This window comes from Schistocerca cancellata, chromosome 3 (assembly GCF_023864275.1).
Source record: "Schistocerca cancellata isolate TAMUIC-IGC-003103 chromosome 3, iqSchCanc2.1, whole genome shotgun sequence".
In the NCBI taxonomy this organism is placed as follows: domain Eukaryota; kingdom Metazoa; phylum Arthropoda; class Insecta; order Orthoptera; family Acrididae; genus Schistocerca; species Schistocerca cancellata.
In genome coordinates, this window is record NC_064628.1 from 393,903,067 (window position 1) to 393,919,980 (window position 16,914).

At 39.6% G+C, this 16,914-nt stretch overlaps 1 protein-coding gene across 1 annotated transcript in view; it reads right to left on the reverse strand.

Annotated features, from left to right (window-relative positions):
- The window catches only part of LOC126175122 (inactive selenide, water dikinase-like protein), a 77,481-nt gene extending 61,224 nt beyond the window's left edge, over positions 1-16,257 (reverse strand). The window contains exon 1 of the mRNA XM_049921675.1: positions 14,894-16,257. Within this exon, the coding sequence (XP_049777632.1) occupies positions 14,899-16,137 (1,239 nt within the window). The 5' untranslated portion in view covers positions 16,138-16,257 and the 3' untranslated portion in view covers positions 14,894-14,898. The remainder of the gene's footprint in view (positions 1-14,893) is intronic.
- Between the last annotated feature and the right edge of the window lie 657 nt (positions 16,258-16,914).

Genomic DNA, 16,914 nt, shown 5'->3' on the forward strand with positions numbered 1-16,914 from the left:
ACTAGGGCACTGGAGAGTGTGGCAGTCTGAGATGCATGTGAATTCCACATTACGTCGATAAACCAACATGATCAGCCTATCGCTCTGTCTCCATTACAAACAGGCTTCAAACAGCATGCCTCCTACGTCAATGCAAAGCCTATATCAGTGGTCTTAGCCTCACACACATGACCAAATATGTGCAGTTGTCTCTGAAACATTTCAATCACTCTGTAGACAAACAATAAGGTCCTCTGCTGACATTACAAGTGTGCCATATGCAACACTCTTCATGCTATTCCACAGAAAGTAGGAGAGAGGTGTCAGAGCAGACGAGCGTGCTGGCCATGAAAGTGGTCCGCCTCTACCAAACCACCGACTGGGATATGCAACATAGAGGTGATTTCAGATATCGACATCAAAGTGCGCTGGAGATCCATCGTGTTGCAGCCTCACGTCTCTCAGAACATCTAGTGGCACTAAATCCATTAGTGTAGGCAAAAATCTCTACTAAATGTGAGGTTAGTCCGTCTAGCAGTAGATATGGCCCAATGATATGGTCACCAATTATGCCTTCCCCAACGTTAATACCAATCCTGTGTTGGTAATTTTGAATCATCTGAACATGAGAATTTGCGTCTGCCCAAACACGTTGTCCAAGTTTAAAATGCCATAAACACAGCTGTCCTTATTACAGAACTTTATTTGCCCAGATCACACAAAAATACACACTGTGTAGTAGAAACTGTATTTAGATTCTGAGAGCATTTCCAATGCAGCTGGCAACGTCAGGTAATCATCTTAATATGTCATCTCTAGCAAACGTGCATTCATCTGTAAATACCACCAAGCTCGGGAACTGTGGCTGGAGTATGCATTGTACCTCAGTGCAAACTCCACCCGTCAGGTGTAGTAGTCCTACCATAATGCCTGGACTTTCTGCAGATGGTATGGATGGATACAGTGTTCATGGACAACACACCACATGAAACTTTTATCCTTATGCAGTGCCTGTGTCACCACCCAAGTGCTGGTGGCTGGGTCCTCTCCTCGTCCTGCTCCAGCTGTAGTAAGCATGGAAGACATTTTGGCAGTTAACAGAGGGCAAACAGTAGCCTGGGGATAGTATTTGCAAGTACCAAGCATGAAGTGCTACTACTATACTGTACAATGGACAAACTTCAGGCAGAAAACACCTACATGCAACTTCCCCACTCCTCTGAAGCATCTATGAATGGCCACAGACATGGAATGATGGTTACATCTGCCTGGAAAATACTCTGCATATGACCTTGCCACAGCTCTCTCATTGCCATCTGCTTTGCCATACACATTTCTGCAGTGAACTGGTACATGTTGCACTGCTATCATCAACATTACTGTTCCAGCAGACCATACAAGAACTGTGTCGAGGAATGTAGCACATGCATAGGAATGTTGTCAGGCTCAGGTCATCCATCTGCAATATACAGATGGCAAAAGGGTTGCATATCTTCTGTATTCAGAAACCCAAACAAATCATAACACACAGTCACTACAGTTCAGCCTCAGGCTTCGACACTCTCCAGTGCCCGAGCCGTGCGTTTCCAGATGTGTGTGCCTTCCCACACAACATACCTCGGACTGTGTGTTTCTTTTCTTTTCTTTCTTAGATATGTTTGTTGAGATAGTAGAATTGCATTCGTTCAATTCAATATGTTTTAGCCCAAAACGCCTGTCCTGATGCCACTTACTCTGATCGAAGGTTCTCCCCAGTTACCACCTAGCCACAGCAAAGGCTCACCACCTAGCCACAGCAAAGGCTCACCACCTAGCCACAGCAAAGATAATACAGCAAGAGAGCTGTTGCTGGGAGTCCTGATTCCCCAATAAAATGGACATTAACTCTTTAACCCAAGTATGACATTAGCAGCTCAGTCATCAGGAGTATGACTCCTGTGTTATCAGGAGGTTCTACCAAAACGATACATAACAACCCCACCACAATGGAGTGGCTGCCACATTGGCTTTCAAACGTCTTAAGCATTCTTCTCCAGTTGGTCAACACTACATAAATTTTTTTTTAAAATGGATGTCAAACCCAGGAGGAGGACCAAAACTGTTTCAGCCACAAAGCGATTGGGGAAATGAATGACGACGATGATGAAATACAGCAGAAACTAGTGAGATAATATGGTGAACATCAAAGGCAGCCAAAACAAGAATGGAAGTGAAGTAAGTATACTCAAGACTGTTGACTGCAGCACAAAGAAAGGAAATAGTTTCCACAAGAGCTTGGGAGCCCTTGCTCGAAACATATGCCTCACAAAAGAATCTTGAGGCCTCCAAGAGGCTTTTCAACACTTTGGCTTCTGTAGACATGGTCACACGCCCTGCTACATCATTCCCCCAGATGCTATGGACAAATATACGAGTGCCACTTGGTTTTCCTTACAGTGCTACAGCTGTCTGCATGCTTCCTGAACCACAAACTCAGTGCTGCCACAGAGCGACAAAGTTTCAAGTATTTTTCATACAATGTACGTGCCTCATTGTGTGCTATCATTTGCAAAAATATCTAATTTTGATATCCTGAATCATGTATGAAATGGCTCTGAGCACTATGGGACTTAACAGCTATGGTCATCAATCCCCTAATCATGTATGAGATATGACGATTGTTACGACACGATTTGTTATGCGCAATTAAGTGAATAGGTGCATTGTTCGCGACCACACTTCAAATATAAAAACCCTTAAATCAAGAACAAAATAAGATTTCAATTCTGCTCTCAATTAAAAAAAAAAAAAATTCCATCTTTTACCTACATTTAATTCACTGCAATGTACAAATTAAAATCAACCACAGGAAAAGTCTAAGGAATGCATTTTTACCTCTGCAAGATCTTAAAATTTCGCGCAATGTTTTACTTTATTTAATCCTGCATAGTAACTATTACATATAATGGAAAGAAATTCAGTCTTATCAAGCGAAGATATAAGACCGTAAGATGAACAAAATTCAAATTTTTTCACCTATTAATTTTCAAAAAATATGAAGGTAATTATTTCATAAAGCCATTTCTCAACACAAGCACCAGCATTTGGCAAGCAGTATTATACAGGGTGAGACAGCTAAGTCATAACACTCCTTGTATCTCCAGAATTGTAATAGATACAAAGATGCAGCTTGGACAGTGAATTGCAGGGACAGGGGCTACTTGAATACATCACAGTTTATGTTTGTGTTATTTGGTTTTTTAAATGGAACCCTATGTTAAATTTTAGCGTAACATGATGGGCTTAAAAAGACGGTTTCAAATATGTATATATCACAATATTTTGGCAAATAGTTTTTGAGACACAGATATGTTCCTGTATCGTACTCGTCCTTCGAAGCAGCGTTGTCCAATGCGACCTTTCCTGTTGACCACTGCGGAACTTAGCAGGGAAGGCGTTGTTTTCCTGCTTCTCGATAATTCCACAAGGTGACACAGAAGTTAGCCGGAGAGAAGGGTATAAATGTGCTGCTGTGGTAATGAGACAGTGCATTTCCATCACAGTTTCTTGGGGCAGACATGTACACCAACAAAGAAAAGTTAGATATGCTTCTACTGTATGGTACAAGCAGAAGGAATGCTGTTAGAGCAATAAAGCAATATGGAGAGCTGTATCCTGATCGTGAGCATTCTACGCACCAGCTTCTTGCACATGTTTGCAAGAAACTATTTTAATTGGGATCATGGAACGCCATACAGAGGGCAAAGCAGAAAACTACAACTGGCGAGGTACATGAAGAAAGCGTTCTAGCATTGGCGCATAACAACACTATTGTTTCATCACGAAGTATCGCCTCGGAATGTGGTGTAAGTCAGAGAAGTGTTCTACGCATATTGCACCAGCATAGGTTTCACCTCTCATTACATCAATCACTCTCCAGTGTGGATTTAGAATGGCGCCAGGAATTTTGCCTTTCCTCTGCTACAAGATGATTTAAAGATTTTTTTCAATGGGAGGTTTTTTTTTATTGATGAAGAGACTTTCACCAGCCACTGTAATGTGAATTTGCATAATATGCATTACTGGTCAATAGAGAACCCTCATTGGCTTCGACAGGTACAGCATCAGCAACCATGGAGTGTTAACGTGTGGTGCAGCATCATCAGAAAAGTCATCGTGCGGCCGTATGTCATTCCGGGTATACTAAATAGAAATAGCTATGCACAGTTCCAGAGAGAGGATCTGCCCATTTTGCTGGAAGAGGTACCACTACATGTCAGCGCATGTGGTTCCAACATGAGAGCTGTTCTGCTCATTCTTCTCGTGTGGCAACAGAGCTGTTAAATGAAAAGTTCCTGGATTGTTGGATAGGATGGCGTGCTGAAGTGCAGTGGCCAGCCCAGTCTCCTGATTTGACCCGTCTTGATTTTTTTCTGTGGGGAGCAATCAAACAAATTGTATGCTCAAATACCAACTACACCTGACGACATGAAGCAACGTATCATCGAAGCGTGTGCTGATATCTCAAGTGACACCCTCACAGCCATTCACAAATCGTTCGAACGGCAACTACAAATGTGCATTGCAGCAGAGGGGAAACATTTTGAGCACATGCTTCAGTAAAGTTTTGTATCATGTACAGTATGTATTTTGCATCTTTGTGTGTATTTGCTTCGTATTGTGATCAATAGTAAATATTTTCAAATAAAAAATAAATATGTATGAAGTAATTGTGACCATTAAGCTGCTCCTCATTTATATTTGTATTTCTGTTACTTAAAACATATTAACATCTTGTAGTATTTTAATACTGTACGTTGTCTACTATTTTGGTGTCACAGTTTTCAAACAACTGAATATTATTTGTGCGACATCATCAGTTAATTTTTGCACAAAATATCACAGTATGTATTACTATTGTCGGGTAAGTGTGTGTGTGTGTAAGGAATGACTCTCATACTCTACACAACATGAAAGGTCGCAAAAACTATTTGCCTAAATATTATGATATACAGATATTTGAAACCATTTTTAAGCCCATCATGTTACGCTAAAATTTAACATAGGATCCCATTTAAAAAACCAAAGTTGGCCTCATATCTCTGTAACAAAAAACAGCACAAACATGAAATGTGATGCATTCAAGTAGCCCTGTCCCTGCAATTCACTGTCCAAACAGCATCTTTGTATCTATTACAGTTGGGGAGAAACAAGAGGTGTTATGACTTAGCTGCATCACCCGGTATATAAAAAATCCTCAATGCAGATAGCACGTCAGTAGCAACAAAAGGATTAAAGATGGGAAAGTTCCGACTGTAACTTGTGTAGATAATGAAATGTCAGCCACTGAACTGACGAGCTGAACATCTATAGAAAGCTCAATTTTTTGTAATGCACTCCTAATGACGATATAGACACTTACTATAAAAAAAAATGCGGTGGAGTCTCAGCTCCAAAAAATTATTTTTTGTTGAGATGTGAACATTAACATAATAATGAAATGATTTAACTTCCTACACATTTTGAATACAAAGAGAGTTTTAGGCAATTCTAATGTGGATGTGAACTTGTTATCCTCCCAAATGCGAGGCCATTGCTCCACCTCACTCAGTAATTCTATGAGGATTTTAAAAATAAATAAATCAGCATGTACCTAGAGATATCAGTAGAAAAAATTACAGTACACGTATAAAAGGTCTTGGCATCTCATATCATTAATGTCAAATAATGATAAAGCTAAAGACAGACTTTGAAAATCACACAAAACTCTAAGCCTATAAAATAAACTTCTTTAGACTTAAAATACATGTGGCCAGTGTTGATTAAGAGACTGTGGCTCTCTCCAGAGGAACTCAAGGTAATGATAGAAGAAGGTGGTTATTCAAGCCAAACAATATTCAATGTAAATGAAACGGGTCTGTTCCACAAGAAGGTGCCTAAAAGAACTTATCGTGCATGAAGAGAATATCTTTCCAGGTTTTCAAGCTGCCCAAGATCAACTGAGAGTTGCAAATGCGGCTTGTGACTGTAAATTAAAATCACTCAGTTTGTGATCAGAAAATTTAAATGCTTTAAAAATACATCTAAAGCTGGATTGACAGAAATTTTGAGCTTCCGTGACAGATTCCATTTTTGACTTGTTTGGTCATCACTCCATACCTGATTAACATTATTGCCAATTAAAACAAATCTCATTTAAAGCGATGCTAACTGACAATGCACCAAGTCATCCTCCTTTTACTCCAATTAATTTGACGTGCTTGTGAAAAGCAGCATTTTTGCCACTGAATACGACCAGCTGGCTTCAATCGATGGACCAAGGTGTCATTAAAACATTTTTAAGGTTTACTACACAGGACAGTTATTTGCATATCTCTGTGAACTATGAGACAAAATGAGCTCTCTGTTGAAGACTTTTGGAAGCAATTTAATGTTTCACATACCATGAGAGTTACTGAGCAATTTTGGAATGAAACTTAAAACACAAACACACACACACACACAAACACAAACACACAAACACAGTACTTTAAATGGTGCCTGGAAGAAATCTCTGTATTTTTTTGCCACGACTGAAACCTACATCCTGATTAAATTGATAATGTGATTAGGAAGTGGTCGATATTACCAGAAATTTGGAAGTGATTGGTGACAACATTCAAGAACTGCTGGATTCACACACTCAGGAACTGACATTTGATGAGCTTATAGAAATGTGTGAGCTAGATCAAAACATTGAACAACTTTATCTTTACACCCGATTTAATCAGAAGATCAAATGATGATTGCAAACTCGACACAACATCTCAATTCAAGTGAAAAAGGGTTACAAATTTTATATTAAAGAAAAGGAGACTCCAAAGACATGCTATGCTCATTTTTACTACAAAACAGGGAGTAAAAAATTATTAATGCGCTACAGGGAAATTCTTCTTGGGAAGGAAAAAATATTTTGACTCTTCAGATAACAGGAGTTCTACATCATAATACTGTATTTAATTCCTTAGTGAACTTATTCAAATCCATCTCTACAACAAAGTGTCTACTTAATTTCAGTCTATTATACAGGGTGGAGAAAAATTGTGTCACAAAACATTAAACCTGGGTAGCTGAAGCCAGTAGGAACCAAAAATAGTAATGTTGTGTAGGTCGACAACGCACCATATTTAAACTACAGAAACTTGACACCACACAGCCTAGTTGACTGTGGGATTGCTCTGTTGCCATTCGTTGGTTGGTGGGCAGCACTATGGTGTCGGTTCACACATACAAACGTCCCTCGCCTTTGATACATCATGATCTCCGGCAGGCAAAGCATTCGCGGTCATGCAGTGTCCAGAGCATCCAGCAACAGGGCAATCCCACAGTCAACTGGAGCGTGTTGTGCATCAGCTATCCAGGTTAAAATTTCGTGACAATTTTTCTCCACCCTGTACACTCTAAATCTCACAAAACAAATTTTATTGCATACACTACACAGCAGAAATACAAGTTTTGTCTTGAAGGACTACTGTACACTGTTTTAAAATTGAATTCTCTCTTGACACTTGTGGCCCAAAGTTAAGACAGGAGCAGTGAAAACAAGGTCACTACCTCTATAGTGTGTAGGTTGGCAGCACAGCAGCTTTGCTTCACCAATGGCAGAATGTCTTCCAAGTCTTTCGCGGGGGCATGACTTGATAAAATCTTCAATTTGTAAACTGCATCAATTCCAATAAAATTCTCGAGCTTTCGATGGCTAGCTCTGCCATCGTCATCAGGAGTAAAACTACTGACTGCCAGGATTGGCACTATTCCTCACTTATATACCTATGATTATGGCCACTGGCACCAATGAAGAGTGGGCTGAAATGACACGTGCATGGAGGATGAGCAGGGCAGCTCGTGGCAGCTCCAACCCAACGTGGGACCGAGTGACGTCAGGTGGCGCAATGGACCAGCACTACATTTGAAACTGCCGCTCCTGCATCCCTACAAGCATTAAGCATCTGCTGTTGCTTCCTTTCGAAATCCAAAGCCCACCCCCCACTTAAGTGTGTAGTCCTGGTCTTTGTTGAAATTGTTGCTGTTCATTCAAATCTCAACTGCCTCTTTTATAACTGAGTCCCAGTATGTTGACGGTTGAGCCAAGAATCTTGTGTCTTCAAACTGTATTTTGTGACCATTTTCGAGGCAATGCTCAGCTATGGCCGACTTGGGTTGAGCTCCCTTTGCTTAATATGTTTTGTGTACATGGACCAGACAATTCACCCACTTGCAGAGCATTGTACGAAGCACAAGAGACATATTAAGCAACGGGAGCTCAACAAGTTAACCATAGCTGAGCACTGCGTCAAAAACGATCACAAAATAAGGTGTGAGAACAAGAGTCTTGGCCCATGCATCAACGTGCTGGGACTCAGTTATAAAAGAGGTGGCCGATATTAGAATGAACAGCAACAATTTCAACAGAGACCAGGGGTACACATTAAGCAGGAGCTGGGGGGTGGACTTTGGATGTCGAAAGGAAGCAACGGTGGCTGCTTAACGCTTGTAGGGAGGTGGGAACGGCAGTTTCAAACGTGGCGCCGGCCCCTTGCGCCACCTGACATCACTCGGCCCCACAGTGGACTGGAGCTGCTATTAACTGCCCAACTCGCTTCCTGTTCACACATTATTTCGGCCCTCTCCGATTGGTGCCAGCGGTCGTTACGGTACGTATAGAAGGAGGAAATATTGCCAGTTCTGACAGAGTAGTTTTACTCCAGACGACGACGTCAGAGCTAGCCATCGAATTTTATTGGCATTCATGTGGCTTGAAAACCGAGAAGATTTTATTCAATGGCAGAATTAATTTGCAGAACACCATCTCCATGTGATCTACATAATTTATTGTTAAACAATGTATAATGGCGCAGAAAAACAGAACAAATCAACAACAGTATGAATGACAAGCAAAGTTCAAGAACAGTGATGCTGCTTTTAAAAATGTGCAACATATGTTTGGTGGAGCATGAAGTGTTGGTATAGCAGCAGACATGGCAATCACCAGTTATGATTTTTACATCAACAGGAATACAAGCAGAAAGACAATAAAATTTACACTACACACACACACACACACACACACACACACACACACACACACACACACCTCCCCCGCCGCCTTTTGAAATTTTACACAGATAATATAGGACATCTACATTACTTGGTGACTATCCTGGAATCCAAACCTAGTTGTAGGATGCTTAGCTAACAACTTCCAGGGGCAAATAAAATGTTTTTTCGATATTTTACAATTATTCACTGAATTAAGACATAGTATTATGTTATACTGATTAATATAATAAGCATTACCGTTAGAAACTGCGTGTTTGTCTTGAGGCATGGTAACTGACCGTGCAGAATGAGTGTGTTAGCAACTTCTAACAGAATTTACACGTAATTTCAACCTTTACAATTTGTGATGTGAATACCAAATGTCTGATTCTACACCACTAAGATTTACTGTGCAAATGATCTGTGGAACACAAAACCAACTAACTTCCAACGAACTTTAAGCATAATTTCAAAACCTGTTCTAAACTTTTTCTCACTTATACACTTAACGACAAATATGTGACGGACTCATTTGTAAAGAGTTTTTTTTATATGAGAGTTTCTTTAAGCAATTGGCTTTTACCAATTTTACATAATACAGGCTAAAATAATCATTGGATATTTACCCATTTAGTAACACAATGCGTGTAAATTTACTAGGCAATTTTCAATATCCATAAAAGAAAGCGAACATTGGCAACAGTTATTCCGCGTGAAATTAAAAATGTCTGCATCAATCACAAGGCAGGATTCACATGTCCAGTTGATGTGAATGTAATATGGAAAGATTACTGTCACTGATGTCTTGGACCTCCGGCTACACAACAGATCTGACTGTCAGCACAACAAATATTTTGCAGCCCTATTCTTTCACTGACTTTCAAAACAATCTGTCACCTTCCTACCTAAACCTTGCGCTATGCCAATGATCAGCTTTTCATCACAAGCAAGATTTTCTTGGATACGGATGAACTGATAGGAGCGGAGGCACCAGCATACAAGACGACACTCATTACACACATTCATGGCAAATAGAATGAAATATAGAAATCATCTGATGTCATTACAGCAAATTTATATTTTCAATGAAATTACATATTTTCAGAATGTATGTCCAACACGGTTTTTAAAGTGATTCATGGACAAATAATTACACTATACCAATTGAAACCACAGACAACTATGTCATTAGCAAAATACAAGTTAGAGCAGTCTTCATTATTGCCTGGAATATTAATGTAAGCAGTAAAATCAAATTATTAAAACAGATGACATCTACTACGGCACCCGCGTAAAAGCCACAGCAGTGCTGTAATCAGCAAACTGTAGAGGATACCTGGATTAAAATACAGTACTGCCATTATATTTATGGTACTGCCATTATATTTTAAGACATACTGGTTGTAGTGAATCATTCCAACTGAAAATCCATCTGCAATGTTTTTCAACTCGCCAGCACCCTACTATGGCACTGCTATGAGTGGAACAACAATATTAACAGAAAAATGATCGAACAGGCAATAATTTAACAGCAAGAAATCAGAGCTGCCACTAAGTAGCAGTAGCTCTATTAATCTACAAGCACAGCATAAACAAAACTGTAACACTAGATAAATGTGATTTAAACAACTGATAGCTGTTGCAAAATACACATTAGCAGAAAATCTATCAAATGTCCTGTAGATGCCACCCTACTGGTACTACATACATATTTTTATGCATGTGAACGACACTTCAAATTACTTATTTAGCAAGTAATCCTTAAAATTAGTTTGGAAAGGGCAGAATTCAAACATTCCAATTCAATCCCACAGTTTCGCCCTCAGTCATTAAAGCATAGCTGCACCCAACAATTCAGTTCCAATAACTGATGAGAAAAAAATGCTAAACTGTGCATAACAAGTTTAAAATTAAACTGTAGTGAAAATATGTTCCAACTTGTGTACAATTTAACACACTATTCCTTTTCTATACTGTAAGGTTAACTTATTTCAAAGTGTTACAGCTCTTCGAATTTGGATCACATCCACTAGTTTCAAGAAGGTCGTTTACGCATACTGGACCTTAAATTGTGATCACACATACTGATGAACCAAACTATTATGAGCATCAACCCACAATACGATTGCATGCAGTTTGGTGGCATTGAAAGCAATTGGTGAGATGAAAGTAACAACTGGAGTAGCAACGAATGAGGAATAAGTTTAGCAATGATACAGGCTGCAAATGGGGAAATCCACTGATGTAAGTGACTTATTATGGGCAGACTGTTGTGGCCCCACACCAGCAAAAGGACATCTTGGAAATGGTGCTGGATGTTGGCTGTTTCCACGATACTGTCATGAGCATTTATGGAAGGAGGTTCTAGGACAGTGAAACAAGGAGTAGGTGACAAAGTGTTGCACTTCCATACATCACAGAACATGGAGTTCAGAGGTATGCCAACACCATAATGCAAGATAGACAGCAATCTGTACAGTACAATGTTTGTGATGGCAGAAGCGTTTCAGTGAAGACAATTGAATGCACAATGTTGAACATGGGGCTCCACGCCTGACTAACCTTACATATTGCCAGCCTGACCCGATGACATTGTCATTCGTGATCGTAGTGAATAAAGGAGCATAGAAATTCACCCATGGATCAAAGGAAATGGGTCACCTGGTCGCATGAAACAAGTTTCTTATGACACCAGGTTAATGGTCATGTCTGGATTTGCAGTCCGCCACGTGACCAGCAGCTTGAAATACCTACTGTACCACAGATGGTTGCTCAGTGGGGTCGCTATTATGCTATGGTGCACATTCACCAGGGCTTCCACAGGGCCAATGATAGGAATCTAATGCACAATGGCCACTGTGGATCATGTCTACCTTGTGGACTGCCTGCTTTCCCTCATGCTTATTTCTTCAACAGTGATGGCATCTTCCAGCAGGATAACTGTCCACATCTAAATCAGGACCAAGCTACAGTGGTTTAAGGGGCATAATAGTGAAGTCGTGTTTTGCCATCAAATTCACCTGATCAGAACACAATGAAATCCACTTGGTACAGTATCACCCGCCAGCTCCACACCCACAAACCACATGCCCATAATTTACTGAAATTGCATGACCTGTGTACCGACATCCAGTGTCACTTACCATTAGAAACCTGTCAAGTAGTTGAATCCATGTTACAAAGAGACACTGCTGTACTGCATTTCAAAAAGAGGTCAATTAGCTACGAAGTAGGAGGTCACATTGTTCAAATAGCCAGTGACTTTATATGTAACTCAGAAGAGGGTAATAGCATAGTTGTTCTGATGAATAACTATGGCCAACCCCGAGTCACCAGAAATTCCACTGGTAGACCATACTGTTGGAACTTTTGTCTGGAAACAGTACTCTGTTTGGGGCATCAGTGGCTTCCGCCTGGTTTGCTCAACACATATTGCAATGATGCTCACTCCCCCCTTTACCACACTAAATGTCAGGAATCACTTTTCATTTCATGCTGCACATTATAGGGTCTAGTGAAGCAGGGGATACAACCCGTCGGCTTTGAACAATGACGTCATTCCTTAGTCATAGATAGTAATGTCTTCACTTCGAGGCATAGATAATAAAGCAGTTCTGTGTTCTAATAAGTGCTATCATTAAAATAATTGAATGTGAATCTAAAAGTGATCGCTTGATATTAGATACAGATGCTTCAGTAGCTGATAAGTGTTTTTTGGCTTTTTTTAAAAAAAAATCTCACGAGGTAGAATAAACTGATCCTACTTTATTACGCAATCAATAAAAAACTAAACTAAAACATAACAGCAAAAGACAAGTGAAACACAAAGGTTAAATAAACAATCAAAACATATAAAATGAAACAGGTTGCAAATGTAACGTACGTGTATTTCCACCTATTCGTAAGTAGAATCAGTTTATTCTATCTCGTGAGATTTTTTTTTAAAAGCCAAAAAACGCTTATCAGCTACTGAAGCATCTGTATCTTAGGATCAGTTTATTCTATCTCGTGAGATTTTTTTTTTTTTTAAGTAAAAAACACTTATCAGCTACTGAAGCATCTGTATCTTCTAATGGGTGCGGGAGTTCCGACTCTCACCCACCCACCTCCCCAGGAGTCGGAACTCCCGCACCCATTAGAAGATACAGATGCTTCAGTAGCTGATAAGTATTTTTTGGCTTTTTTCTTAAAAAAAAAAAAAACTCACAAGATAGAATAAACTGATACTACTTTATGTTAGTAATGGCGTAGACGAAATAAACAGCACATCTACAATTTGTATCCCGTGTTCCACTTAGGGTTTACTGAAGCGGAGGATACATCGTTCAGGTGAAGAACAGGACAGTAATGCTAGTTGAAACTAAGAAATCGACTACGCTGAACTTGTATCCCGTACTGCACTTAAGCAATACAGTTCGAAAGACTTTCGAGATACAACTGACATACATGTAACGTGATGTATTCTTTGCTAGTAATTTCATTCATTTCTTTCCATTGTATTTTGCAGAGAAATACTAAGATACAAACACGCGATATCGTTAACGTGAAAATACTACTGGCCCTTACATATGTGAAATAAAGTTTATCTCTCTCGCATTCCTTTGTTTCTCAACGTTCTCTTCAGCTCTTTCATTTTTGTAATACATGCTCTCTGGCGCCTTGTGACGTCATTGTTCAAAGCCAACGGGTTGTATCTCCTGCTACACTAGACCCCATTATATTATACAGCTTAATCTAATTCTGCTCTAAGCATTACTACACTACAACATACAGACATCACAAGAATCGTGAAAATACTGAATGAGGAGTTGGGAGAGTTAATTAGATGCACTGTTAGCTTTGCAGGGAAACTCTTGGTGAGTGAACAGAAATATTTTGACTCATATTGGAATCACTTTCAATACACTGAAAGCAAGTCACCTGTACAAATATAAGATTGAGTTTAAATTGAACATTTTTACTGATAAGTTACTGAGCTAACATCCTTAACTTCATATCTCCCATATAGGAACAAGTATATACATACATGACCATTCCTCTCACTTTTCACAGTATACAGACAGACAATACAAAGTACATAACATGTGCCAACATATCCATACAAGACTTGTCACCTATGTAATACAGGTTATATGAATTTACCTTGCAGTTTTAGTTTCTAAAAGCAAAAGTGCAATAAACAGTGTGATCATAAAAAGACAGTTCAATCTGGTACAATCATCAGTTTCAGTCCAGGCTACACCACAGATCCTAGCCCAGGAAATCTAGTCTTCCCCCCCCCCCCCAGAAAATTGCAGCTTTGATGCTGAACTGATTTGCAAATAGTCAACGTTTTCTCCATATTTTGAAGCGAGATTTAATGTAAAAATGGAACAAATTTGAAGATGAAATCTCAAGTTTCCTTTACAGAAAAGAAAACTGATTTTAAAATGCTGAATATTTTGACATATGCTAACAGATGTTAATTATTAAACACTCAAGTAACACTGGCAACAACAGCAATAAGCTAAATGAGTTTCCCTAGATACAGAAAAGGCAAAATAAAGAACTTGTGGTAAACAAGCTGTCAAGCAACATTTACCAACTACAAAATCTTGGAGTAAACAACTCTTACTGCTGACGTCAAAAACATCCTGTAATTCCACAATGTGCATTTAAATACATGTTTTAGTAAAACATTATTACGTCCAGTAGGTCACCATTACGCAAATAAAGCAGGATTTCATTACAGCAAATAAAATAAGTTCTCCAATTCACACAATAGATATCTGAATGAGTAACACTATTTTAGTCTGCCAATACAGAAACTTAAACATCTTCAATATGAGATACAGAAAAGTAAATTATTACAACTTACTTGTATTACCACAACTCTCCATCCTTTTCTTTTGCTGGAACTTCAATGATACGAGGTTTATCAATTATTCTTGCAGAGCGGTTCCCTTTCTCTACTATGCCAATTATCCATGCCTGGTAACCTTCCTGTTTCTCAATATCTTTACAGTATGCTGCTGCTTGTTCTCTTGGTAGGCAAATTAGCAACCCCCCTGATGTCTCAGGGGAATGTCCTTGGAGAAGTTGAAACATATTACCACATGCTTTTGCAACAGCTGCCATTTTTGCTATAACTGGTAAGTTATGAATCACAAAAGACACCTCATTCTTTTGATGTCTAGCAAGATTTTGAGCGTGACCAAGTAATCCAAAGCCTGTAACATCCGTCGCACCATGTGCGTTGTACTTGTGCATCAAACGAGCTGCTATACGATTAAGTCTTGCCATGGAATCCATCGATCTCTGATAGGCCTTTCTAACATCATCCTCTGACACAACAAGTTTAATGCGGTTCCATCTCTCTGGCTGCTCTAACCACTGATGTGCATTAACCGCTACTTGTGTGCCTAAAGGCTTAGTCAAAACCAATACATCTCCAACAACTGCATTATCAGGAACAATATATTCATTTGGTTGGCACACAGATGTCGCTACACCTCCAATTGTACACCAGGGATTCACAACAGTTTGACCTCCTGTCACGGTGGTGCCTGCCTCCCACGCCGAATCCTTAAATCCTCTCATGATCAGTGGAATAACAACATCCCTTTCCTTTTCAGTCATTTTTGTTGACACACCAAGTAACATCAGCATGTTGTCGCATTCCGTAACACCCATGGCGTAAAGATCACTCAACACATTGGCACAAGCAATCTTACCCATCATGTAGGGATCATCAACTAATGGATAAAAGAAATCTGTTGTTTGCACAAGACACAGCCCTCCATGCCTCAGTGGAGTCACGGAGGAATCCATACCAATTCCAATACGAGGAATATGCATATGCATGAAGTGTGCATGTTCATCCTGTGCATTGTTATCGTCTTGCTGGAGCCCCTCGAGGAGTTTCCACAGAACCTCCTGAGGAGCTTTACACCCTCATCCTTTCAGATCAGCAAAACGCGTCAGACGGAAAGTAGCGTCTAACTCATGTGCAACAGGATCAAAAGGCCTCCTTAATGCAAATGCGTTTGGATTACCTCCTAACTCCAACTGTGCTACGGATAACGCATCTTGCGACACTGCTGGCCCCTGAAGTTCTGCCATACTGCCGCAATTTGCAGAAAAGTTGGTAAAAATGATCAAATATTACACAACACAACTAAACGCTCAATGCCTCCAACCTCTCGACAGATTACAAAATGGCGATACGATGGCGTTCTATTGTTCCGAGCGCTTGGTCGGCGGGATTACGTAGGGTGCATTCCATTGGTGGCTCTTTGCACCGAACTTCCTTGCTCTCGATAAATGAAATAGCAAAGAAATTTTTCAGAGCAAAAGTCCTAATTGTTAGTTAAAACATTCTTCATATACATTTTTTTTAAGATTAATAATGTTTTCAAACAACATAAAGTGACTTAGACCTGTTACTGAGAAATAAACATGTGAATGAATAGCATTTTAAGTGTTAAATGAAGGCAATATTGGTAAGTTGTTCCTTATAAATACTATTATAGATTCTTAAAGTAAGAATATCAATTTTGGATTTGCATAGAAGCCTTTCTTACATTGCACATTTTTCTAAGAACTTAGTTGTGTGCATGTGTTCCGCCCCTACGGCTCAGGAAGTCCATAAGCAGTACTGTGATCTTTAAGCTCTGTAACGATGACAGTGATACCAATATGAAAAGCAGAAATAGAAAGAGCAACTTAAATTTGTATTATGGGTGAGAGAGGAAGTAACATTTCTGTCGAGGAATACGAAGTAAGCGCGGGAACGCTTGGGTACCACTACATCTTGTCCGTTCGTAGTATCATCGTAACAAAGCCCAATTTTGCTTGGTTTACCTCCTAATAGACGAGACATGTAATGCCTGAAAATAT